The sequence below is a fragment of the Podarcis liolepis genome (assembly GCF_965112155.1).
Source record: "Podarcis liolepis genome assembly, chromosome: 1".
NCBI classification, from domain to species: domain Eukaryota; kingdom Metazoa; phylum Chordata; class Lepidosauria; order Squamata; family Lacertidae; genus Podarcis; species Podarcis liolepis.
The window spans coordinates 77,638,600-77,665,869 of record NC_139554.1 but is presented as its reverse complement, the minus strand read 5'-3'; the positions used below and the strand labels follow the sequence as shown (position 1 = coordinate 77,665,869).

The 27,270-nt window shown below is 42.6% G+C and overlaps 1 protein-coding gene across 17 annotated transcripts in view; it reads left to right on the top strand.

Moving 5' to 3' along the window:
• The window catches only part of RASSF7 (Ras association domain family member 7), a 113,126-nt gene extending 85,856 nt beyond the window's left edge, over positions 1–27,270 (top strand). For 12 of the 17 annotated variants that reach the window (XM_083480417.1, XM_083480415.1, XM_083480404.1 and 9 more), the window contains 5 exons: positions 11,953–12,103; positions 15,509–16,416; positions 19,063–19,231; positions 21,606–21,713; positions 24,226–27,270. In XM_083480417.1, the coding sequence (XP_083336543.1) occupies positions 12,001–12,103; positions 15,509–16,416; positions 19,063–19,231; positions 21,606–21,713; positions 24,226–24,257 (1,320 nt within the window). In that variant the 5' untranslated portion in view covers positions 11,953–12,000 and the 3' untranslated portion in view covers positions 24,258–27,270. Of the gene's footprint in view, positions 1–11,952; positions 12,104–15,508; positions 16,417–19,062; positions 19,252–21,605 lie in introns of those variants that run through there. The other 5 variants (XM_083480408.1, XM_083480406.1, XM_083480410.1 and 2 more) reach the window with 3 other exon arrangements.

The window sequence follows — 27,270 nt, the reverse complement described above, 5'->3', positions numbered from 1 at the left end:
CCAAATGATAAACTGTCTCCTTAATAATGGAGACTTCCCACTCAAAGCCAAATCAACTGTTAATGGAATAGGAGTGTCTTCAAGATGCCCAGGCTTCAAAAAAAGGGGGGACGGGCAAGGAAACAATAGAAATATTGAAACAGAAGGCTTCCTCTTGATCTAGTTTCTTTCCAGATACTATACAGTGGTACCTCAGGTTACGTACGCTTCAGGTTACATACGCTTCAGGTTACAGACTCTGTTAACCCAGAAATAGTACCTCGGGTTAAGAACTTTGCTTCAGGATAAGAACAGAAATTGTGCTCCAGCGGCGCGGCGGCAGTAGGAGGCCCCATTAGCTAAAGTGTTGCTTCAGGTTAAGAACAGACCTCCGGAATGAATTAAATACTTAACCCAAGGTACCACTGTATTTAGTATACCATACCAAATCTTGGGCATCAGTGGTCCTTGTCAGGTGGGCCCACCTCATCTAGGGATCTAGCAATTGTGCAGGTCGATTTGCCATGACAGAGCAAGGACTCTTGTTATGATGGGGTTGTTATAATGGTACGATGAGATTTTTCTTTCTTTACAGGCAGAATAAGGCAGGCTTTCCCCCCCCCATTCCACTTAGGAATCACTGCCTATGAAACATCTTGAAGCAGTCTAAAAAATAAAAACATATGTAAAACAATTTCATATATAGAAACTTTTTTTCAAATCCAATACAAATCAGACTGATATAAAAACATTAATTTAAAAGGCTAATTGAAAAAAGAAGGTTGTTGATATGTGCCTAAAAAGACAATAGAGAACCACCTTCTTCTTCTGACAAGTAATTGGAGGGAGTTTCAAAGGGTAGGTCCTGCAACACTAAAGGCCCATTTCCTACATCTTAAGCATCCTGATGGGGACCATGTTTGCCTTTGAGACTCAAACAGTAGGTTACCCATTGTTCTCTCCTGAATCTGTATAGGCAATATCCTTCTTCAGTATATATTTTTAAAGAAGTGCTGTCTAATAATCTCTGAGCACACCACGAAGACCGAAACAGGAGTGTGTGATGTATTTACCAATCTGAAAAGACAATAATCTTTAATTTACTTTTTAAGTGCACCTTTTAAAGGTGGGAAAGCACATGAGTGTAATGGGTGAACCTCTCTAGGGATTAGGGATTAAGTAAACAGAAAGCAACACAGCTGGGCAACATAAAGAGGTTTGTGTTGTCTGTGATCTGGTGGTTTATAAAACACACACACACCAGAGCCTATCTGAGATGACTTGATGTTTCCTAGCAACCTGAAATACCTGTTCTTTGAAGCAGGGTTGTAGGCTTTTATCTATGTAAGAACCTGTTTAAATGTAAACACACTAGCTCATCTGGTTTGAGTAATACTTCCCCTTATCCAGCTGTCAGTGTGACCTGCTGCTAAGAATCACAACATAATGTGCATGTGGGGAATGTTGGTATGGCTTTTCCTGCCTTTTGGGAGTCTTTTAATTAAACCCCAGTGATAGAAATTTGAAGATAAACTCTGTACACGCTTGCAAAGGGATTAATGGGCCTTGCATTCTAATTGTTCTGCTGCTTTTGGTTACAAAGGAGAGGGAGAAATGGGGGGGGGGGAGGCGGGACTGCAATAGCCTGGTAGAAGTTCTCTGAAAATCCCTATCTAGATAAAGCAAAAAGAAAAGTGTGGTAGCAGACTAAACTCTATTGTAATGCCTCTCATGTCTGTAATAATTTTGGATATTCGCTATAAGTTTTGTGCAACTTAATCAGTTTTCTGGGTAGTGGAAGGATAAGGCAGAATGGAAGCCACATATCGTAATCATTTTTCATAATTCTCTCTTAAGTTGCAGCTTTACTTTACAGGATTTAAGGTATGGGAAAAGTTCAGCATTGTGCTATTACAATTATTCCATCAGTGCAAACATTTATACTTGCCAGATAGAACAATCTCCCCTCCTCCCCCTGCATGTTGTTCTGGGGGTTCTCCTACTACACTGCCCAAGCCAAATGGGGAGCGGGGTGCAGCAGGAGGAGAGGGGGGCAAGCACAGCTTTGCTAGTGGTACTTAAAGGTAGCTGTTTGCTGCTACCCATTTAAGAATCTACAAGGGCAAAGAACCAAAAATATACAATGGCATGTGGTTCTTTTAAATCATAATGTTAATTTGAGCTGCTACTTTCCTTACACTCTTTCCCCAGTATATATAGGGTGTCCCCCCACGCACAAATAAGGAGCAAGAACAACTATATGAAACATAGCTGTTGGTTAAATTGTTTTTCCTACATTGCACTTGCAGAAAGCACTATAGAGGAGCTGCTGGTTAATGATTGCCAAGGGTAAATAAGCAGGGCAGGGCAGCAGCAAGCAGCAGTCAAGTGGGTTCCTCCCCCCAATACAGTGGTACCTCGGGTTACAGACGCTTCAGGTTACAGACTCCGCTAACCCAGAAATAGTACCTTGGGTTAAGAACTTTGCTTCCGGATGAGAACAGAAATCGTGCGGTGGCAGCGGGAGGCCGCATTAGCTGAAGCGGTACCTCAGGTTAAGAACAGTTTCAGGTTAAGAGTGGACCTCCAGAACAAATTAAGTTCTTAACCTGAGGTACCACTCTACCCGGAACAAACTTGGCAAGCATTCAAAATGTATTGTTTTTCATGCCTGAACATACAAAAGGCTTAGCTGCACTTTGCTGCAGTGTTTGTGCTGTTTAGTGGAGGTTTTCCCCAAGCCATTTATATTACTTCTCCAATAAAAATGGTTTGTAACTTCTAAATGACCTTTTCCTTTTGCTTTCTGGACATGCAGGTGTTCAAGATTTGAGTGTGCAAAAATTGTTTAAGAACATTACTTGCACCTCAGAGGAGGTTGATTTAAATGCTGGATTAGCTGGTGACAAGTAGGCCGGAGGAAGTAAAAAGCTGTCTATCTGAATTGTTTTGTGCAAGTTCGATTAATTTGAGGAATTAGATCCTCCTCAGAATATGAATACATCTAACACCAACAGAAATGCCTCTTGTTTGCCTCATAAACAACTTTTAACTATATTTTATGCTTAGTCTGTTGTTGTTTTTTAATTGACAAAAGAGCAGCAATAGTTCATTATAATATTTAAGCTAAATTTTATTTCACTGCTGGCAAAACAAATTTAGGACAGTAACTTAATGACAGGGCTGGTTACTATGTTGTTTTAATGGCAAGCTTGTTAAGCTTTGCTAGGTCAGATTTCATAAGATCCGCAAATTACAAAGATGTTAGGTAAGGGACCCCTGACTGTTAAGTCCAGTCGTGGTGGATGACTCTGGGGTTGCGGTGCTCATATGGCTTTACTGGCCCAGGGAGCTGCCGTTTGTCCGCAGACAGCTGATCCGGGTCATGTGGCCAGCATGACTAAGCCGCTTCTGGCAAACCAGAGCAGTGCACGGAAATGCTGTTTACCTTCCCACTGGAGCGGTACCTATTTATCTACTTGCACTTTGATGTGCTTTCGAACTGCTAGGTGGGCAGGAGCAGGGACCGAACAACGGGAGCTCACCCCATCGCCGGGATTCGAACCGCCGACCTTCTGTTTGGCAAGCCCTAGGCTCAGTGGTTTAGACCACAGCGGCACCCGTGTCCTTACACAAAGATGTTGGGGGGGGGTATTAATTAATATTTCCTGTGAGAGCATGTGGTGGTGTTATTGTGTGCTGTCTAAGCTGTTGTGGTGCAATTCCTGTTAATCCTTGGCTATGAAAGGCTGCATTATGTGGGCTAGGAACTGAAAGAAAATGTCCATATTTTCCCTATCTTGGATGACACACTGTTCCATATGGGAACTCAGGCAAAACCTATGGGTGTTTCTACTCCTCTATGTTCCAGATACTAAATGTTATAATTTTTCTCCTTTCTACCTTGAACTTGTCAAGTTACCCTTCTTTGGATTCATAGATTCCTTATGTAGGGTTGTCATATTTCAAACAGTGAAAATCCGGAAGAGTTGTTTTGGCAAAAACATGGAGGCGGGTATCCATTTTGGAGCTTTATTAATGGGAAATTGGCAAAAACGACACTGCTGTCATGGGCTGCCATATGTCCAGATTTTCCCGGACATTTTTTTTCTGTCTTCCGGCCAGACACTGCTGCTGATTGCAGTATTTCAGATATGTCTGGGAAATTCCGGACATATGGCAACCCTACCTTCTGCATTTTCTCCACTGTGCTCACTGATTTTTCCCACTGTGCTCACAAATCATAGTGAGATAAGGATGTGATCTGATTTTATGAAAGGATTTAATAGGAAAAATTACTACTTAGAAGGTGAGAGCAGCAGTCATAATTTATTTAATATTTGTATGTGTGCACATGCGGGGGAAGCAGGTATGCTATGCAAGAACTCCAAATAAACTTTAATTGTGCACCCTGAACTTGCTCTTACATGATTGAATCCTGCAGTCTTATAGCAGTCTTATAGCTGACCTAGGCCAGTCAGGGTGCTGGCATGGGATTACTTTGACTCCTGTTAACTAGGAGTACAAAGCCTTAGATATTGACTGCAGGTTCTGTTTCTCTGTGCAACTCACCAAAAGAATAACTATGCCGTTTTTACACACATGGTTGCAATTAAGCCTGTCTGCCCATGCATCAGACCTTTTAAATTTGTGGTCTTGGAGAAGAATTGGATTATTAATGTCAAAATTGCTTGTGTAAAGAGGCCTCAGCTGCTGTGTCTGACAACTGCAGTCCACGCACAGTCTGTTCACTCTGCCTGAAGAGTGTTGTGAAATGTGGCTGTTTCAACTTTATTAGAAAGCAGATGATTTACAGCGTTTATGGATTCTTTATTATACTGCTGATATTGAGAATGTTATCCTCCTGCTGTGGTAAAAGGGTGCTTATTGTCAGGTTGTGGTGCTGAACATACAGGTCTTTGACAAGGAGCCTTTAAGGGCATGCCCCTCCCCCAGCCTACTTATGCAGGTGCCTTTTAAAAGCTGGGCCCTTAACAAGAGAGACTGAAGTGTGCAAGATGCATCCTTGATTTACAAGATACTGTGCCTTGCAACAAATATGAAGGAGAGCATGGGAATTGTCTTCAGATGGTTATCTGAATATATCAGGCTATTCATATTGGCTTATTTGAAGACAACATACCCTTGGGAAATCTTGATTACCAGTACAAAGAAGGGATTAGTACTATTGAGTTTATTCAGGAGGGGGAATAGCGGGGAATCTAGTTGCCTTTGTTCCTGCTAAGGAAGAGTGAATAGTCTCACTCAGAAGATTGCCACTTAGCACTTTCATATTACAGCAATGCTGCTCTTGTAGTAGTAGTAGTAGTAGTAGTAATACCCTGCCCATCTGTCTGGGTTTCCCCAGCCATTTTGGGCAGCTCACAGCACATAGCAGAACATATTAAAACATCAAGATTAAAAACTTCCCAATACAGGGCTGCCTTCAGATGTGTTCTAAAAGTCAGATAGTTGTTTATTTCCTTGATATTTGAAGGGAGAGTGTTCCACAGGGAGGGCACCACTACCGAGAAGGCCCTCTTCCTGGTTCCCGAAATGCTCCTTCAGGTATTAAAGGTAGAGTTAAAGTTAATAACACTTCTGAAGATGATATCCTAGGCCTTACTAACTTACCAGATATTTTCAATGTATGTCCCAATTTTGGATTAGCAGGCCTGCAGCAACTTTATGGTCCGTGCATTACTTGATTGTTGCTGCTTAGTAGATGCTATCCCTTCCCCCGCTTCTTCAGGAAATAAATGTTTCTTTTTATAGTCGCAGTTGTCTTGCCTCCTGTTACTTCTTTCTTCACCATGTGCAGCTTTAAAAAGCTTTTTGCATACTATATATTAACTATGTACTAGGATTGAAAGAAAGTTTAAAAAAATGCATCTTAAAAGTCAAATCAGACTGCAAAAAAGGGATTATTCTTACTTACTTGTTGAAATCCACCAGCTTTTCCCCTGCCACTGATGATTTATAGAACTATTTCCTGTTCGCTTCACTTGTCAAAACCTTCTGAAGTCACTCTTGTGAAGAATAGCTGTATTACCATAGAATCCATACAGTGAGTTATTGAAACACTAGTGTGTTAAAAAATAATAAAACGGAAGTACATCTTTAAAAGAGCAAAGCCACCATAAATAACTTTATGTGGTGCTCTGCAGCTCATAGTGCTGCTCATTATTGGTGCTTCCTGTTTATTGCTTAATATCCACCTTACTAAAAGCTTCATGAAATATTTGAAATGGGGGAGAATGGGGAGATTCATAAGTGCCCCACACATCCCTCCTCCTCCCTACAGTTGCCTTTTTATTTTTCTCAGGAAGTGCCTTATTTCATCCAGACATTTAGACCTCATCCGTAGACAAAAATAAGCACAGTTACTAAGTCAGACATGTCAGGATTTACAGCCAAACCTAAATTATAGCACCTGAAAGCCACCACTTCATATAATGTCAACCTCTTTAACAGCTGGCGTGCTTATGGCGCCACTGATGCCAATCCGTAATGCAGCCCGAGGCAGCATTTAAGTCTACCAATCCCAGGAAATTTTAAATGTTTTGTCACATTTCTGTGATAGAGTTTAAGCTGGGCCATTTTGCAAAGAATGCTATATTTCCCCACGAGTGGCAAGTAGTATTTCTCTTGCCTGGAGAGTCTGCAAGTGAATAAGGTGGTGCGGCTCTTCGCTGATGTTGCATGCTTGCTCCTATGAATAAGACAGATCCACAAAGAAGCATTTTTCAACAATAAGCAGTTTTACATTCAGAACCATCTAAATCGCCTTACGACTAAACATCAGAAAGAACTTTCCCTCAGGAGGTTATGGACTCTCCGTCATTGGAAGTTTTGAAGCAAAATGTTGAATGGCCACCTGTCATGGATGCTTTAGCTGAGATTCCTGGATTGCAGTACAGTGGTACCTCTGGATGGGAACGGGATCCGTTCTGGAGCCCCGTTCGCATCCTGAAGTGAACGCAACCTGCGCCTGCGCGTGCGAAGGTCGTGATTTGCCACTTCCGCGCATGCGCATGACGTCATTTTGAGCGAGCGGCGAAACCTAGAAGTAACGCGTTCCGTTACTTCCGGGTCGCCACGGAGCATAACTTGAAAACGCTCAACCTGAAGCGAGTTCAACTTGAGGTATGACTGTACGGGGTGTTAGGGGAGGGGCGGTATCTCTGGTGGGGCATATGTCGTGCTTCTTCTGGGTAGTTTGCCCACCAGGTCCCTGTGATCTGTGGCTCCTAGAAGCTGTCAGTCTGCAACAGTGGCCACACCCCAGGTAACAGTTTTGACCAGGTGAGGGTAGCCAATGGGTATTTCCCTCGGTATTTTAGGGACTTTTCTATCCCCTGCATGCGAAGACAGGCTCCAGCAGATTAAGCAGATGAGACCCGATAGTGGGTCCAATGGTCAAGAAGGCGGTTTCTGTACACGCTGAACAGGGAAATGAGGGGCAGATGGGGCTCATCAGCCTGGGAAGGTAGCCCATCTAGGAGAAGGAAAACTCTGATCCTAAACTTCCGCTGCCTTGTGGCTATACTCATTCATGAGAAAGGCTTTGGGAGCAAATCCTGGGGAACAATCTGTACCCACTGCCTTATTGTGGAACATCTTCAGGAGAAGAAAAGGCTAAGAAGCAAACCTTACACAAATCTGGAGTGGCGTCCCTAAGGTGGTTGGACGATGTCTTGTATACCTCCTTCTGGCAACTCCTGCAGCCAAGCTGGTGCCAAACATATTGCTCTGCTTTCCTTTGGATCACATTAGTGAGGCAACCCAGAGGGGTCACTTCAGTGCTGCAAACACAGCAAAAACAACATGGGACTAGATGACCCATGGGGCCCCTTCCAAATGTACAGTTCTATGGTTCTGTGATTCTATGATTCTATGTGTTTTGTTGGAAAAGTCCAGATAAGTGAGCTGCCTTCAAGCACAGTGCTCTTAAACAGTAACCTAGCAGAAAACAAAATTATGAAAGACCTAAAATCTTAAAATTCCAACATAAGAAGTTTCCAGGACTAGGACTTGAGTTTCAAAAAGAAATAGCTGTGATGAATTGATGAAGGTTTCAAGAAATGTGAACTGGTTCCTTCTTTTTGTAGCATGTTTTTATATATAACACAACAACTAGAGATAATCAAATAAAGTTTATTGATTAGGGGCCATTTACACAACTCTCTTAGACCTTGGCAGATGTCTGCAAGTCATCCCATGATGGCTTCAGTCATGTTGAGCCATGCTGAGCCAGTTGTGTTTGTGCCAGCTGCTGCTATGTGCTGAATTTTAGACCAGGATTGGGTTTTGACATACCACCATGAACAATAAATTATGAATAATCACTCCCTTTCAAGTCCTCCTAGTAATTTGGTATTTAATTCTGTGATACAAGAGCTTAATATGAACTGAAGCTACTTTCAATATTTATAACTGAGCATGTACCAAGATCAAACAATATCAGTTCAATATTACTGATGGAAATATTTCTAAGTTACATCTGTTTCTGGAACAGGATCAATCACTTCAGCATCTGTGTTGCATTTGCTTCCTGGATTGTTTTTTAATCTGATGAAGAAATAACGGCTGCCATATATATATATATATACTTGCCCTTCATCAAAGGCAATTGGATTGAATGGAAATCCCCATTAGTGACTAAAACATTCTTGTTGAGAAATCATAATTTATTTTCACTTTTTTTTTTTACGGATGCAGGCAGAGAAACTGACATAAAATGTATTCTTTTATATTAAAATGATTTCCGCCCTTTTCATCTGATACTTTCTACTCAAAGGTGCAGCACTAAATGCAGATTAGATGTGTCTGTTTTGTTCTCCTGGCCTGCTGAGATTGGAAAATACCTGCACCTGGAAGAGGTGGAGGGACAGAGAATGAAATAGCAACTGTTAGAAAAGACGAGCCAGTCAGAATGGCAGCTGAAGCTTGCAGGGGTCTGGAACAGGGAAGACAGGGGAAATGGAGCCTACTTGTATGTCCTATCTAAATAGTATAAATGCAATACAGTATACGTGCCTTTTTTCTTGCCTTGTTGTATCTGGCTTGCCTTGCTGCTTTTGTCATCTGGAGTTTGCATGTACCATTTGTCTCCCAGCCGCACTGCTGGACTTAGCCCCTAGCCCCACCCTTTAATATGCAGGAATTTTCATCTGTGAAATGTTGGCAGGGATGTGTTTATACTGGAAATCTCTACCAAAAAAAAATTAGTTCAATAATTACTGCATATAAGCATTACACTTTTAAAAACAGAACATTCCTGAAATGTTTAGTTTACATATTTGTGGAAAACTGAGATGTGAGAACATATGCCTGCTTCATGTTTTGCTTGAAACTCTCTAGCAATTTGTTGCCAATGTGGATGGGCTATAATTTTAGGGTTTTCAGTTTGATGATAGTAGCAGGTGCTGAGCACATGTTCTGTGGTCCAGTGGTGGAGCGCCAAATCACCGAGACACAGTGATGTCTCATGGCTTGGATCTAGCGGCCCTACCTGACCCTACCTACCCATGGCCATTGCTCTAGAAGCAGATAGCCAAGCCAGACCCTGGTGGGCTGAGGTTAGTTGCTGTGTGTCCCACTGCACTGAATCTTTGCTTGGGGCCAACCCTCTTATTAGGTAGAGTGAGGCAATCACCTCAGACAACATGCTGGGGAACAGCAATGAGGTGCTAGGAAAACAGCACTGTGTGCCATGCAACTTCCCCTTTGCCGTACCAAAGTTAGGTCTCTGCCTTCAAGTATGGTAGAGGGCACTGTATATTACTAGTGTTGAAGTCATATTCAATTGCCAGACTCATTGAGTTCTGAATGTGGACTATCAGGGAGTCGTTGTAGTTGTCCCATTCCCCCCCCCCCCCGCCTGCCCCATGCAGCAAAAGGTGACAAGCTCTCAACAATTAGCAGTCCCAGAGATTCTTGTGTCAAGGTAAGAGAAGAGCCCCAGCGTGGGTTGTGGTGTAATCTTAAAATTAAAATAAGAAGTTTTATTTTCATGACTCATGAGAATGTATGTATGAAATGGGGTTGTGCTGGGCTGAAAAAAAAGTTTTGGTTGATCCTCGTTTTCTCATATTCTTTTGTTCTACTGTTCTGTTCAACAGCGCCTGAAATGGTTAATATTTTTCTCTTAGAACTATAGGGAGAACTCTATGTAAATCTTACGTGTGAGTTGAGAAATCTGAAACGCACCACTAACAATGTCAAAACTAACCTGCTCTTTGACATGTTGTAGCGATATTATTGGGTGGGTGTTATTTTCTTTTCCTTTTTCCGGGTGATGTACTTTTGCACTTCACTCTGGCTGGGAGAAAAGAACATTTTTCAGGTGTGGCATTGTCGGCCAAAGGTGACTTTGTAAGAAGGGCTGGAATCCAAGAGGCTGATATCCAGCCAGTAAGCCACAACCCTTCATTCTTTTCATAGTTCTGGTAGGCAGCTGATTAACACCAGATTAGCGCTGTTTAATATTTAACTTGCAGCATTCTTGTTCTCTGGTATCTGGGCTGCTGAAGCATTGCCAGCTGCGTTCTTCAGGCTTGTTGCACACCACTAAAAAATGAGGAAAAGTGACTTGGAGAGACTTTGGGTTAAACATACAAACATACAATTTCCAAAATGCTTTTAAAATAAAATAGCTTGTTCTCTGACTTACCCAAATATTAATATTTATCTCCATTTAAGTTTCATGTCAGAATTACAACAGTAAATGTAAAAAAATTCCTTCCAGTAGCACCTTAAAGACCAACTAAGTTAGTTCTTGGTATGAGCTTTCGTGTGCATGCACACTTCTTCAGATACACATAAATGTAGTTATCCTCTGATTTATCTGGAATCCTGATAAACAGAACTATGCTTCTCTAAAGACTTAAGTGATGTATCTTGAATAACTCTGAAAAGGACTTCATCATGTTGATGAAGTGAGAAGTAGAAGGAACAGGAGCTGATTAATGTGTGTGCAGCATACCACTTCAGTCAGGCAATTTTTGAAAAGGGCAAAGCAATTTTCACTAATCTCTTAGCCGGTTAGCCTAACCTATTATCTCCAGGAACCTGTTTTAGTCCATTAATGACACCTGGCCTAATGCAGATCTGTATTTCTATTCATATGATTCAAACTGTACGACTTCACTGCTTTATATGCTGCGGCTTATCATATGATTGCAGACTTTGCTTATCTGAATATTAGCTAAAGCAGATAGAAGGCGAATTTACTATATGCATATGTTTGTATGATTTCTTATGGATGCTCTGGTAGCAGTTCTACCCTCTTATGTCCTGCACAGTCTTAAAATGAGCACCATCTCTGATCTCATCTAAGTTCTCTCATGCTGGTTGGCTACATCTAGGCAATGTGTTAGGATTGTTGTTGCAATGCTAAGCTCAACAACATTTGTGTCCAGATTTTCACTTTTTGAAATATGGCAACCTTATTATAAAACAGAACTATGTTTTAGACTCCTGTTACTCTTCATTCATGCAAGCTACCCCATACAGTCCGTCTTTGGGAACTCAATCAGAAACATGAACAGGATAAACTGTAGTTAGCTACATAAATTTATTGGTTTCTGAAGTTCGTGATTAGCAGGGGGCTATTGCTGACCTATCTGGAGTGGTGAAATGTCACATCTGCATTCTGAATTGTCCTAATTGTCGTATTTTATTTTGGAGAGATGGGATAGAAGATCTAGGAAGCTGTGAAACTGAAAAAAAAAGGGGGGAGGGAATTGTTTGTAATTTCTTTTTGAGCCAGAAGCTTTTTCTAAGAAAACCTAGAACCGTCTGTTGGAGCAGATGGGCAAGAAATTGGAGGGGTGGGAAGAAGAGGTATAGACACCTCAGAACTTCCTTGAATGTTAGCCAATTAGCATTTTTGCTCTTGAAACAATCTGTATGTGAAAATGAAATCAGACGGCAAGCTTAAACTCCTCTTTCTTTAAAACATCTCTGCAGGGAAGACCTACTGCAATGATCCAGAAAGTTTAATCCACTGTTTTGGTGATGGAGCTAAAGGTCTGGGTGGATGGTGTCCAGCGGGTTGTTTGCGGTGTCTCCGAACAGACCACATGCCAGGAGGTTGTCATAGCATTGGCACGTGCCATTGGTAAGTAATCGTTACACTTGCTTGGTCTAAAAGTAAGCTTGCAGTTTAATCCTTTACAAGTTTCATTGGAAGCAAGATCAAATGAAGTTAATGTAGCTTATGTTAGTAAGGATGGCCATTATTTTCTAATACATGGGAGATACATGAATGTTGCCATGTTTGATATGCATAGCTTCCAGCTACCTTTTTTGGCATCACGTTCATTATTATTTTTTTTATTATAGAAGGGATATTACAAAGCTTTGTGTGAAAATCATTTGTGTGTCTGGGCATACAGGTAGGCTTGTTTCCCAGATTTATACTGTTGCTACAACTGAAAAAATACCTTACCTCCATTTTCCCCACTCACCCCTTCCCTCTTGTATTTTTGCATATATTTTTTTACTTCTAAGCGCTCTTGGGTTAATTTGGGGAAGCTAGTGGGCTTGGTGTATGAGGGGAGGAAGAAATACAGGTAAAGGGGGATAGGATACAAGTTTGCACTGGGGTAAGGGGGAAATAGGGACAGACAGCTGGCTTCACTACAATCACTAATGAAGCTATTAAAGCGCTTCATATTGTCGCTGCTTATACCTTGTTCAGCAAACTCGCACTTCCAAAACCACATTTGCTGAACTAATGCAGGTGTAGAAGAGGCTTTTGGATGGTGAGGGGGTTGATTAAGAGTAGCTTACCCCTTCTGGCCACTTCTCCACTACCAGTTCCTCCTAAGCAGCCTCCACCTGAAATGGGCTTACTCAGTGGTAGGCAGCCTAAGGCCCGGGGGCCAGATGCGTCCCAATCACCTTCTCAATCCGGCTCACGGACGGTCCGGGAATCAGTGTGTTTTTACAGGACTAGAATGTGTCCTTTTATTTAAAATGCATCTCTGGGTTATTCGTGGGACATAGGAATTCGTTCATTTCCCCCCAAAAAATATAGTCTGGCCCACCGCAAGGTCTGAGGGACAGTGGACCAGCCCATGGCTGGAAAAGGTTGCTGACCCCTGGCACTTCTAATTCTGGGGAGAGGGGGGAGTTGCACTGCAGGAGCATACAACAAATAAAAACTGTCAGAGGATACATGGAAGGGGGAAATGAGTTGGGGGAGATTTAAAGAGCCAGTCTCTCATATGGGTACTCCCTTGCAAATTCCTGCTCTTTCTTAACTTTCCCTATAACTCAGTGCAAATAAGAGAAATCTCTGCCTTTTCCTGAAATGTTCTGCATGTGCCTGAGGAATTTATGAAGTGTGTGTGTGTGTGTGTGTGTGTGTGCGTGTGCAAGTTGCTAGTGAGGACAAATGCTATCTGATGCCCCTTTCCCTCAAATTGTAGTTGGGCTGCTGTTTCTGCATAGTAGGATGTTCTGCATTTCATTTATCCTCATACGCCTTTTTAAGTCCTTTGTGAGACAATTGGCTTTCAATTCCCATAACACATTTTCCCGAGTAGATAATGAGTGATGCACTAAAGTAGTGATTGGGCAGCTCTGGTGTTTGTTCATGAAGCCTTCTGCCATATACAAGAGGCTTGGGTATTGTTTGCTACCTCCCACGTTCAACAGTCATACTGCATTTCACATGGTCAGAGCACAACCTTGATTTACATTTGCAACATACAAGGATGACTCAGAGCCCTCGTGTTTGTTTCCCCCTTAACTGTTTTCTGGGCAGATCAGTACTCAGGCTTACGCTGTGTTTTGTGATGTGGAAATGTGCTAGGAACAGCAAGTGAAGCTTGTATTAGCCTCCACTTTTGCCCTTTAACTAGATTTAGGGGTACTTGTGTCCTGACTCTGCAAGATAGGGTTTCAGTTTCAGCTTATGTAAGTACTCCATGAGCTGGTAAGGAATCATCAGGGCTTTTAAGGCAAAAACCTTGTGGGCTAGCAGCTTATTGACTCACTACTGGAAGCTGTTGGAGCTCACAAAATCTTGCTAATGAGAACTTTGCCTAAAAGGGTTTCGGTTTCTGCATGAAAATGCTCCCAAGAACTGCAGCCAGAAAAAATGTTAATGGAATTTGAAATAAATCTTCCAAAGTCATTCCAGATACTAAGTGTGTGCATTAAAATGTCAGATTGTGGAGAGAGGAGGCCTTGGGAGGCAATATAGCAAGTGTGGGAGAAGATAAAGAACACTTTCTGGTTTCCCTAAAAAAATGTATAACAAATGACAAAGCTAACAGTGAAATAAACAGTTAAAGGTCTCACATTGAATTATTTGCAAATACCCTGAGCAAGGATGGTCAGGGAGTTCCAACTAGATAGAATCCATTATATGATGCTCCTCAACATAAAGCACCTCTCCAAAAACCCTTCTGAAAATTTGGTGGTTACATTCCCTCAATGGATTAATAAATGGTATGAGTAGGAACCAAACAGTGTCAAAACACCTCTGGTTGAGACTGACCCTTTGCCTACCTGACAGCATGGGTTAACTTCTCAGATAGCGCTAAGCACTAAATTGGGCTGCACCAATTGTCCAAGGAAAAGTCTGAAGAAGTTTTCCAGCCACCTGGTGTCATCAGCCTGTCAGCTGCCGGGAGAAAGCTAATTGCTTCCTTGTCTGGGGACCTATTGACAGGGTCAAAGAGGAGGACTTGTTCATGAAACTGGTTGTTTCATGATTTTTGAAAGGTGATCAACACAGGGTATGGGATTCAGTGTTGCGGTAAAAGGGCTATGAAATGGGGAAAGAGGTCCATTCACATAGCACCTGTTCCCCCTTCCCACTGTTCTGGGGTTTTCTCCAACCCTCCAGAGTGAAGAAGTGAGGCTCGGACACTTAGCCGAATCCTGCCCACACTCCCCAAAAGGCACATATTCCCCATCACTCCCAAAGGAGTCTATTTCAGCAAGAGGTTTAAGCATGTTGCTAGCTTGTCATGTGTGGAAATGAAGCTCAAATCCTAGCTCAGGGTACAAATGGAGGTGGAACTGCTGCATTTGGAATGCTTCCTATTTCCTCTCCTAGTGGGTGTAAACATTGAGGTGTAAATGATTAAGTTCATGCCTAACCTTGAGTTATAAGAAGATAAATTGGTGTGAATGTCCAAGCCACCTTCTAAACCAGAACTGCTTTCTGATGGAGCAGTAGGGTAAACCTAGTTCTCAAGGATGGAATTTCCATGTCAGATGTTGAGCTAAAAACATGTGGCCCAACTTGGAATGGGAGCTGCGTGGGCTGAGGGTCACTGGCAAGACTGCCTATTGTTTAATTTGTTGACAGATCTATCAGTTTTCATAAATGATCAGCGTCCACCCACCCCAAAAACATCCAGCCTTCTGGTGTAATGGACTTGTACTTGTGAGAGGGATATTAGGGTGGAATGTGAGCGTGATGCAGTTGGAACAGGGCAGGAAGGGTTATTGGTGTTTCTGTAGTGAAGAAATGCTCCTCACTTACGCCTGTCCCTCTTCTCAGGTCAAACAGGTCGCTATGTTCTCATCCAAAGACTACGTGAGAAAGAGAGGCAGCTTCTCCCACATGAATGCCCTGTGGAGTCCATGGCCAAGTGCGGACAGTATGCCAATGACGTGCAATTCATATTGCAGCGCACAGGCCCCAGCCTCACCGAGAGACCTTCTTCAGACAGTGCTCCCCAGGTACCCGAGAGGACGTTTGTCAGGGCTAGCCTGCCCATCAAACCCAGGCCGGTCGGCACAGAAGTGCCCAGGCCCAGGCAGCCCAAAAAATCCTTAACCTTCAACCTAGGCCCTATGGCCTCCGGTGACCTGCATGCCAAGAACAAGCTGAAGCAACACAAGAAGGACAGCGTGGGCTGGAGGGAAGGTGCTAGTGGGGGCCTGCTTTCCAAAGAGGAACTGTTCAAGACCATACTGCACCAACAGGAGCATCTCTACTCCCTGGAGATGCAGGGGGATGCCTTGGAAATGGACCTCCGGCACTGGGAATTCAACAGAGGCTCCTGCCAGGAGGACGAGATCCTGCACCTGGAGCAGCTGATTCGGCAAAACGAGAGTGAGCTGGGTGAGGAAGGGTTTTGGCAGAGTGAACTGCGCTCAGAGAAGGAGTGCGAAAGGGAGCGCCAGGAGAAAGTCCACACCCTGCGGGCCACCATGGAGGAGTACACGCAAAAAATACATGAGCTTATGGTGAAAACGGAGGCCTTGGAGAGAGAAATTCAGTGGGAGATTTCCGAGAGGGCCAAGAGGGCAAAGGAAGCCCCGAGGCAGAGCCCTTCTGAACTAGAGGAAATGGCAGCTAAAATGAAAAGGGATCTGGAAGCTAAGGCCAAGCAGAGTGCCCACCTGGAGAGCAGCTTGGAAACTGTGGGGAAGGCCTTGGAGGAAGCAGAGCAAAGCCTTCAGGTATGCACTTCACAATAATGTTCTTTGCTGAGGGGATCCCTGGATGGGCAGTTGCCTTCCATGATGCATGATTGCATACCCATGTTTTTAGGCCTCTAAATGTTTTTCAGAATGCAATTGAACATTATTTTTACTTATTTTGCAATTTAAATTACTTGGGCGCAGAATAAGGATGCAGCTAATAGTATATCTGTTAGACTAGGATTCTAGGTCTAGTTGCAAAAAATAAGTACATCCCCATAAGACAAAATTCTACAGGAAAACTGTATTGGGGTCTCCTTTGCAGCTTTGGGCTTCCTTAGAATTCTACCCTTCCAGGCGTTTAGCCGTAGATTAGGTGAGTTCTGGAATCTATTGAGTTATAAACCTGGCAGGTGGCAGTAGAATGTGTAGCTGTTACATCAACCAAATGGAAATGATCTTGCACAATGTTGTATGTTCTGAGACGGGGCACTAAGCTCTTGGTTGTTTCTGTTGAACGTAGTTGAGGACTCTTCCCATGAGGATTATTATGTGGTTTAGCTGGGATGGAACCAGGGAGATTAGCATCTTGCAAGATCATCAAACCCAAAGGAATTAAAGCTGTTTTGTGCCTGAATGGATAGAATGGGCCTAATAAAGTTATACTGCAACTCTTCCAGACATGAGTTGAACCTGATTATGAGGTGTGCAGTCCTTCAGGCATAGTACTGTGATGTGTTGGTTTACATAGGAATTATATTTGTGGGCATGTGTGTGTGCACACTTTGAGTGTGCAAAATGGTCATTTGCATGTAATCTAACCCTGAAAGCATCCTACAGTAAAGGGAACATTGCTTTGGAACAAATGTAAAAATAAAACCATTAAATAATGGTAAAGGCTACTTATTTGCCAACATCAAACCAGCTACCACTGTATTTGTAGAGTAATCCCCAAACTCCATACCCTCCAAGTGTCCCTATTTTCTAGGGACGTCGCTGATTTAGAGAAGCCGTCCCAGTTTCTGATTTGATCCCGGAATGTCCTGCTTTTCCTTAGGACATCCCTATTTTCATTGGAGAAAGGTTGGAGGGTATGGAGTTAGACAACCCCTGAGCTGTCTGAAGGCAATCCCATATTGGGAAGGGTTTTTTTTTAATGTTTAATGTTTTATTTTGTTTTTATATATGTTGGAAGCCACCCAGAGCAGCTGGGGGCAACCCAGTGAGATGTATGGGGTATAAATAGTAGAATTTATCATTATGGAGTGGGACATCCTTATTTTCATTAGAGAAATGATAGAGGGTATGCAAGCTGTGCACCAAGCACACTACTGTGTGGCAAAAAAAATAAAAATGAAATAAAAATTAATCGTCTGTGAGCCCAAAGCACCCACCCACAGCAGAGCCAGCCTGCTGTATCCCTGCATGAATCACTTCTCTGATTTTTCCTGCTTGCACTGCAGGCATGTCATTCAATACATCAGGTGTGTTTCACCCAGCTTAGTCACTTCCGTTGCAGCAGCAGCAACACAAGCAGAATTATTTGCCTTTGGAGGAGGGAGGCTCAGAACTGTGATTTTGCTCAGGAACATTGCCGGGGAAAGCAAAGTACTATATCCTTGTGTTTGCTTCTAGTTTAATTTAGCTATTAGAAATCTGTGTTTGAAGGTGTTATAGCAGCATGTTAATTATGTGCATCTTCAAAACACAGGCAGCTGTTGCTTCTTTTCTGTTCTTTGCTTTAAGCAAAAGTAAGCAGCAGTAATAGTCCTGAGTCTTCTCCTGGTTCTTGTTTAATTATTGACTAGACTTTGGTGCCATCTTATGGCCAAGTAGAGGAAATGCTGTGCACTGTACTGTACTGTACTGTACTGTACTGTACTTTTTTCCTTTCTTTCTTTTGCCTCTGTCAGACTCTGATTATAAGGACATGATTGTGCATGGGTTTGTGGGGGACCCATTAAAATAATTCCAAACTGTGAGAATAATAATAGCCCCATGCACATCTGTGGGTTTGTTTCTCCTGGCTGCAGGCAGGGCACAATGAAGTGGGAGCAATTAAGCAGCACGCTCACTGTCTTGACAGCTAAATAAATAGACTATCGTAACATACAAGAGCCATTACGAGAATCAGATAGATTGTTTGTCTGCAGGTCTGTGCTTTTCACAGTCTATCCTCAGTCTTTATAGCACAGTCAGAATACATGGGTTATCTTGCTCTCATGTTTCAGTCTCCATCTTCAGCCACATTCAGAAGGAAAAGAAAATATTGTCATTCTGTTAGCAAAGAGGAAAATGGGCCACCTGAGCAATGCAAAAGTGGGGTGGGGGTGTGCTTGAGATTGTATGGAGTTAGATACTTTGCTAGCAAGTTGTCTAGAACTGGTGGATAGATCTTCAGTTGCACACCCAACACGCACCACACAGACCCACACCAGATTGCCAGCAGATACTGACTTCATGATAAAGAAGCTTTTGGAATGTGTAAGCATCCAGGAATGATCTGGCCACCTACCATATTATTCCTGTCAGCTCATGTAGTTTCTGGTAGATTTCTGCGAATGGTCAAGAAGCAGAGAGAAGGGAGTTGGAGGAGGCTGGGGTGGGATCAGAAGCCTTTCTTCTGCAGCTTCATATCTCAGATGAAGATAAGTTCACTCTGCCTGTTCCTCCTATATCTTACAGGCCCAGAACCAAGAGCTGGAGGACCTAAATAAGGAGCTGAGGCAGTGTAACTTGCAGCAGTTCATCCAGCAGACAGGAGCCATGGTGACTTCCCCACAGCCCAGATCAGAAGCGGAACCCCAGCTGGATGAAACCAGCTCTGAGCTGCTGGCTCACCAGAGAACCGGAGGTTGGAACACAACTCAAAGGGTGGGCAAAGTTGGGGGGAGAGGGGAGGCAGGAGACCTCACTTTAGTTAAGGCCTCCTACTGTGCTTCCTCTCATGTAAGCTGGTGGGGAATGTCAATATCCCCAATTTTCTTGCCTCTAGTTGTGACATCAGCAAACATGGAAACATGCTGTGACATCAGCAGCCCATGGAAATGCATGGTGTGGCTTTCTTTGAAGCCTCCCTTTAAAATTATCTGGCTGGAGAAACAAATGGACAGCAGATACAAACTTTTCCATAAATCTATACTGCAGTAGCAGGGAATAGCAGTTGGGGGGGAGAAGGTGGATAGCTTACTGGGCAACTGCTTGAACTTTGCTGTATGGATCTTGCATCCAAACACTGTGCTGGGTACAGCTTCCTTTGAAAATATACCTAAAAATGAAATGTGAAGAAAAATGGGAAGTTCTAAGTGGAACATTTAGCACAACTATTTAAGAGAGGAAAAAGTCAATTTCTGATTGTTGAACTTGCTCCATGTTAAACTCTGGATTCCCACATATTACCAGAAGTGCAACACAGTTTAAACAGGGTAGATTTCTAAAAGCATTATATAGGTTTTGCCTTGTGTTGGTAAGGTAGCATCAAGCAGTTAAGCACTATAAAGGTCCACAACTACAGCAGTGATGGTGGCAACTGAAATGTGGTCCCCTTCCCACTTATTCAAGAATATTTCCTTTAACATAGTATCTGAGTGGGCAGCCTCCGGGAAATGGTCTGGACTAGAGTTCTGTTCTGCTAGTTGCCTATCTCAGCTTCAGGGGGGAAACAACACAGAGTATTGTGACATCTTAAATACTACAGATTTACTGTGATGTAAGCTTTCATGGGCAGAGAGAGGGGTTCTACTGAGATCTGGCATTCTCAAAGCCCAGCATCCTATGGTATTTTAGCTAGCTAGCCTAGTCTTTGAAGATATGTTAGCCCTCCCTTAACTTTGCAGCGGCTGCATATAGGCCAGCCTAAATGAGAAACTAACTGGGTGATATTCAACACTTGCCCTTCTCAAGGCAGAATCATTGAATCTAATAGATATTACCAACTTAGGTTCATTAATTTCAGTGGGTCTATTCTGAGTAAGACTTAGCTGAACACAGCTCATTTTTTTTTTGGGGGGGGGCACCTGTGCTGAAGCTCTTGCTGTGGAATGTGGGCAGCAATTGCAGCAGTGTAGTTCCCTGGGTCTGTCTTGGCATGACCTGCACAATGCAGCACCACCTCAGGTATAAATTTTTCTAGTTTCCAAGAAAAATCTTGAAGTTGACAGCGTGCATGTATGGAACAGGCTTGGGTGTTGTTGTTTTTCTTTTTGCACCAATACACAATTATTACTGATTTTTCACACTGATGCGGTGTCGGCATAAGGTGTGGCCTTCCACAAAATCAATCAATGAGAAATGCTGGTGCCTGCCTGCCTGCCTGCCTGGTCACAGAAGTTGGGTCCACTAGTACTCCACGAGATCAATACAGTGATTTATCCAGCTGGAGAAAGCTGAATTGGGATGAAATAGCAGAGATATCAACTGCGAATGTGGGTCAGAAGTGGCAGCACAGGACACATGTTGGGCACCACTGATGAGGGGGAAGGGTGCCTTAAAAAGTCTGAGATCCTTTGCCAGAAGAAAGCATATTGCCACATACCAATTAAGCAGCTTTAAAGTTTACCATAATGGGGGGGGGGGTTGGGGGGGAGAGAGAGACAACAGTCTGTTGTTTAGTTGTGTGGCAAACAAACAGTGTTTCCATGGCTGCACAGCCAGCCAAATCAGTAGAAGCAGGCCATGGTAATGCTGTAGCGTGAGTTTATGCACACATTGGTTGTTGTTGTTTGTTTGTACAGAGCATAAGAGAGAAGGTATCTGCCCTGAGCAGCTTGCAATCTGAAATTCATCACAGAGGAAAGGGAGGGAGGGATAAACAGGGAAGCAATGCTTAGTTGCATATGTTCAGATTCATTGCCATACAAAACCAGGTTCAACATCCTATTTGTACTGGACAGGAGAGGGAACTTGAATCACATGGCCATCTCCTGACCTCTTAATTCTGGTTAAGGAATTGGGAGCAATGTGTGTACTTACAATGTACTGATTATGCTACAAATGGGGCGGGGACGGGGGGGGTGGAGAAGAAAACCAAAGGTGTAACTCCCGTACATTGCATAAAGTTCAGTTACATATATATACCCAAAGTTCAGAAACCCGAGGAATGTAAGGAGGTATGACTCCAGAAAGGCGGAGCTTAAGGAAATATGTATCGAAGTGCTGCTCCTGAAAATTCAGGGCTATTTTGTTGTACTTTTGGTTAACTGAACTGTCACCATGATTCTTTTCCCTAGATCTACTTGAGCCCAGCACAGATTCTCCTCCCCGAGCCACAGCCAAGCAGTTCCTCGGCAATCCACGAAACCTTCAGAACCCCCTGGTGTCCAGCTTGAACCCTGAGGGTGTGTATGTTTGAACTGCCCTAAGCCTCTTGTGTGCTGAAAACCTGGTCTTGTCAAGCAGTCCTCCAGACGTCCTAATCTTGCTGGGGGGGGGGCTGCTTTCATCTGCAAGGAGGTGGCTGTTTCTACAAACTCTTCTTCTACTCCTCAGTTTTTCTCTCCTGCCTTCTGTGCTGCTCCTCTTCCTCCTCTCTCCCCCCTCCTGAATCAGCAGCTAGTGGCTCGGTTGTTTTGCAGGGGGTGCCCATAAACTGTAGCATGTTGGGGCCAGCAGTAACCAAAGAGAAGGGAAGAGAAGCTGAGGGTGGGAGTAAGCAGAGAATAACAGGAAGTTATGCCTGCTGTGTGACATGATAGGCTCGGGCCAAGACTGCTCTTGTCACTGCTCCACTGTGCAGTGGGTGAGAGATCAATAGACACTCACCAGTAACAGTTTAATCACTTGCAGGATGGCATTTTGTCTCGGAGCAGTTGCTTTAGCTACACAGTGCAGTATTGCTTACTCAGCTGAGGATGTTTGCTAGTTCAAGCCTATTTAAAACTTCACTAGCAAAGACAAAGCCCTGCATATTCAATTCGCTTGTCCTTCACCCAAGGTCATTCTGCCAAATTCCTTTAATGTCTCATATTTTAGTTAGCAGCTTAGATTCCTAAAGAGTTGATGGCAAGGGGATCTTTTCTCTTTTATAAACTCTTACAGAATGTGTGGCTGTCTATCCCTGATGAATTAATTGCAGCCCTTTCTTCATCCACCATTGTTAGTTTCATTTGACAAATGTAAATTTTAATCCCGTATGCTGAGGATATGAAATATCTTGCTTCAAAGTGCACCAGAACTGGTCTGTACAATTTTAAAATGCTAGTCTGTACTTGCTGTCCAGCAGTGAGTTCTACCCTGCATTCTGCATGGATCGGCTGTGTGATCGAGTTCCCTGCATATGACGTCAGGACCAGAGGTTCCCATTCCTTGTTTTAAAAAGACACAGTTTTAGCTTCCTGGTTTAGCTGGTCAGTTGAAGCCATTTCCTGGGTTATGGCTGTTGTTGCATGCTGACAGCTTCTAGGAGCCACAGGTGAGCACATGAGTACAGGTTGGGAACCAAAGGTGAACAAATTACCCTGGAAGGAGCACGATGTGTCCCCCACCGGAGCTACCCCCCCCAATGCCCTGCAGACCCCAGCCAGGATCTTGAAGCACACTGCCCAGACTTGTGCCCTAGGGAGGTCACTTTGGTGCTGCTATTGCAGTGGTTTGACTTCACCCCCAGAGGTGCACTCCATTGTCTCTCAAGACAGGTGGATGCCAAGAACTATTTTAGCTCTGAAGGAAACAAATGGTAATTTTAGACAGCCTGGCTGAAAACCAGCACAAAGTAAAAGGTTTCCACTCACATCCTGCGAAGTGGTGTCATGAGAGAGAGACAGACAGACAGACAAAACATTTAGTGTTTTATAATGCAATCAGTGCATTCCACGTGTTGTCCCTATGGACCTTAGTCAAAGCAACTTTGAGACACAGCAAGGCAAGTAATGCAGTATGTCCACGTTGTCTTTCCAGACCAGTTTTTAAACCCTCGAATGGTGATGCTGGTGACGATATCACTTTGTGGGAATTAGGACCCAATGCATGGAATAATAGTTTGGTGATCTAATTGGCCAATGATGATGGGCCCAATATTCAGTTTTGAATGTTTTTATCTATGCAAATAGATTTATCTCCTGTTAACTTGTCCTGGGCAGGTCCCATTTGTTTGAGTGGGTTCTGTTTTTAAAAAGGATTCCTGTGGAATGTTCCACTAGAGTGTGGTGGTGGTCCTCATCCCAGCAACCTTCACTTTGTGGGCAACCTTCTTGACTGAGTCTATAGAGAGGGTTAAAATTAAAAGCCGGATCCTCAAGATATTTCAGAAGCGATCTAGGTGCAGTATTTGGGGCTTTAAATTATCTTGATTATAGCTTGCAGTTCCCTCCCACCCCCATAACTATTTTTGATGGCTATGGAATCTCAGTCTTATCACAACAAAGAGCTAGGAATCCTTTACAGTTATAGCATCACAACAGCCTTTCTATCTATTTTCTTGGCTGTGCTACATTAAATCAGAGTTGGTTTTCTCAAGCTGGTATTCTGTCCTTGGAGAGTTCTGCATATTTTAATGGTGAGAATGGCTTCTGAGAATGCTGATACTTTGCTTTGAATATAGGAGCAAATGATCATGAAATTCTCTGTTGACTTGAACTAATTTTCTGTGCTTGTGGTACAGATTAGGTGGGCTTTCCCATTTTGTGATACTACTACAGTAAGGTACACCTCTTAAATTTTCTCGTGTGATCATTTCAGTTTGATCACACTTTCGTGAAGAATCTGTCGCTATTTCTGTTTGAATCTGCAATTGCATGGAATAGCATTTCCTCCCTTCCCACCCCTGCCTTCCTCTCTGTCTTCATATTCTGGTTTATCAAACACTAAGCCATCATAATGGGGTCACTTCATTTATTTTTATATGTCTTGCAGTCATGTCAGCAAAGCAGAGCATCTGGAGGTAAAAAGGCCAGCCAAGGAGGACTGATTGCCTTGCGAGTATAACTGTATAGAAATAAAACCCTATTTCATGTATGTATTTGACTTTTTATCATAAATGGATGGATATAGAAGGTTGTGCAAAGTATTTTTACAGACTTTTTTTTAAAAGAACTTAACGCATTGGAAGAAACAGACCGGTTGTATTTTTTATCACTACTACCCTGTTTGTTATCATTTAAAATGAAGATGCTGTTTGTGGCTTCTCTGAAAATTTATATAACCTTTCTATTTCAAAACTTCATCACACAAGAGGACTAAATGGCAGCTGCCCTGGAAGGGTGTGAAACCTGCTGGAAAAAAAACTATCCAGAGTGTATGTGCATGAATCCTCTGTGTCCATTCAGAAGGTTATACCGCAAGCTACTACCATACAGTGAAAGGGTATTTTATCAGCCAGATGTCTTTACTGGACTGAACCAACGCACTATAGTGCTGCCACGTGTGCATGATAGCAGTTTTTACCTTGTACGTTTGGTATTTTGTGAAGATGCACATCTTGCTTTCTTTTTTAAGTTGGAATGGGATAAACAAACTGTTCTATTCTTGGTGAACCTATAAAGATGAAGAAATGTTGCCCTGAGACAGAATTTGTGGCCATCAACAGGTCCCTTTCATACTAAGGACCTTTCAGATCTGGTAAAATGGGATTCAGGTGCTAGCAGTATCTTGCCATTTGTGCCTCGTGCCAAGTATTGCACCATCCACTATTACACAAAGAGACTCGACTCTCTTCATCCTGTCCAGGTATATTTCTCTGCATAGTTTGGTGAAGGAATGTATAGTAGTCCTCTGTTCTAAACTGTTCCAAGGCCCATATGGCAAAACTAAACTTTTCCAAGCGGGTTTTCCCAGACTTTTTCCAATTGTTGATAACTGTGAAATTACTCCAGCGGGGACTGCAAACTAAGAGAGTTCTCCTCTGTTGTTGAGTGGCCAATTCCTGGGTTTGTGTATCTTGATATTTCTCCTTTGCAAAGTAGCTTCTGAAAGGCTGCTTGTTTTGTGTTGCATATGCTGCTCTTCAAATGACTTACCTGTAGTGGCCTCTGCTTTGGCAAAAGCCTCTATGTCGTTCGGAGAGAACGCACATTGTAAACTCAAGGTTCGATTCAGTGTGGCTTAAGATGCTCAAGGCATCTGCTATAAATTTAAAAATGAGAACCCTAGGTCTATACCCCTTTTCACATTTATGCCAGTGCCCCACATCTCCTGTACATTGGCCTCTGCTTGTTGTGGGCCTTATCAGATGGGTGTGGAGTCCCTGTTCAAGGATTTTGAGGGTGGGGGCAGGGAGGAGGGAAACGCAAAGCAGTAGTGGCAGTAATGAGTTTATCTTTCCCTTACAATTCACAACAGGAATTTCCTTTCGAGTTACATTACACAGGACATGCTGTTGAGCTTAATCTGGGGAAAGTAGAAAACTGTGTGTGTGAGAGGGGGGGTGAGAGTGTAGGGGAGCATGTATATATATATATATGCATGCTTTTGTGTGTGTGTGTGTGTGTGTGTGTGTGTGTGTGTGTCAGATTGCCAATGTAAAAATTGGCATTCTGGTTGCTGAAAGGGGAAAGCTTCTTCCCACCCGCATCTCCCACACTCTTAGTTAGTTGTTTCTTGCATTGTTTGTTAATATAATTTGGTTGGGTGCTCGGAGTAGACTGTGAAGCTGAATGTGCTGTTCAACATTAACTTCAATATGGGCATGCAGTATGTTGCTGTAATTTAACTGCTTTTTTTTAACACTCTCTTTAAGCCTTCTTCAAAAATAAAAATGGGAGACTTTAAACAAGTTAGAATGCTGCTCCCCCTGCCCCCAATACATCCATGGAGAAGCTTCATACATGAAGTGGCATTTTCACATCATGTTGATGCTTGCTATTCAGAAGCCTAAGAAAAGAAAGGATAGTTTCAGAACTTCTCTGCTGGACACCTTCCCTTTATGAGGCTGATCATATACTACTGCAAATAATCAGCCGAAGCATGTAAAGTTATGTAGAAAAAACCCACCTTGTTAAATATTCAGCCTACTAGGTGGCACCTCAGAAGTACCAGTTATTATGTCTGATAGAACAATTCCCAATATAATGTAGTCTTCTGTTTTACTATCTTCTTAACTACTTGGACATGGATGGAATGCTATCATTTCTCCATTTGCAACTTAAGCTGCACCCATAAAGCTTCTGTCCTGCATAAGTTCAAAATTAAGAACAAAAAATGCTGAGACATTCCTTAGTTCAGTGGTAAAAGGTGCAGCCAATATCTTCTTACAAACTAGTTGGAAAATAATTTCAACATTTTTTAAATCCTTGTTGTTTTGGTGCTTACATTTTAAAAAGAGAGCTCTTGCTCATTTTTTTACCAGGTCTGAGTGGAACCAGTAATGAATTTTTACTAACACTTTTATGTTGCAAACCCAACTTGCTTCCAAACACATTCCACATTTTCTAGGACAGTAGCACCGAACATCCTAGACTGTTGCATTGATAAAAGCAGATAGAACCCCTTTCATTTGTATAAGTTTGAGTCTATTTAACATACATTAATTTGGTCTTCAAATAAAAAAAGGATAAACTTTTAACTCCAATTTTCAAAATGTGTGATGGAAGCTGCTTTTTAACAGCCGTGTATTGGAGTATGATGGAGGGAATGAAATAACAATTATTGGTAGCATTACTTGCTGAACTCTTTATTTGGCCAGTTAAGGTGCATCTTTTATGTATTTATAATGTCCAAAGCTGATGTGCATTCTCACTGTGAAACCAAGAGAAGCAAATTGGCATGGGAGGGTTGAATGGATGTTTGAGTGGGAGGCTGTGAATGGCTCTGGGAGCCCTGATCTTGTTTTAAAATGTCTTTTGTGTATTATATAAGAAATATGACTTGTTTTCTGATTAGGAAAAAAAATCCTTGTATGAATGTATATCCCATGCACTGGCATTGTCTGGTTTCAAATTGTAATAAAATTCCTGAAAATAA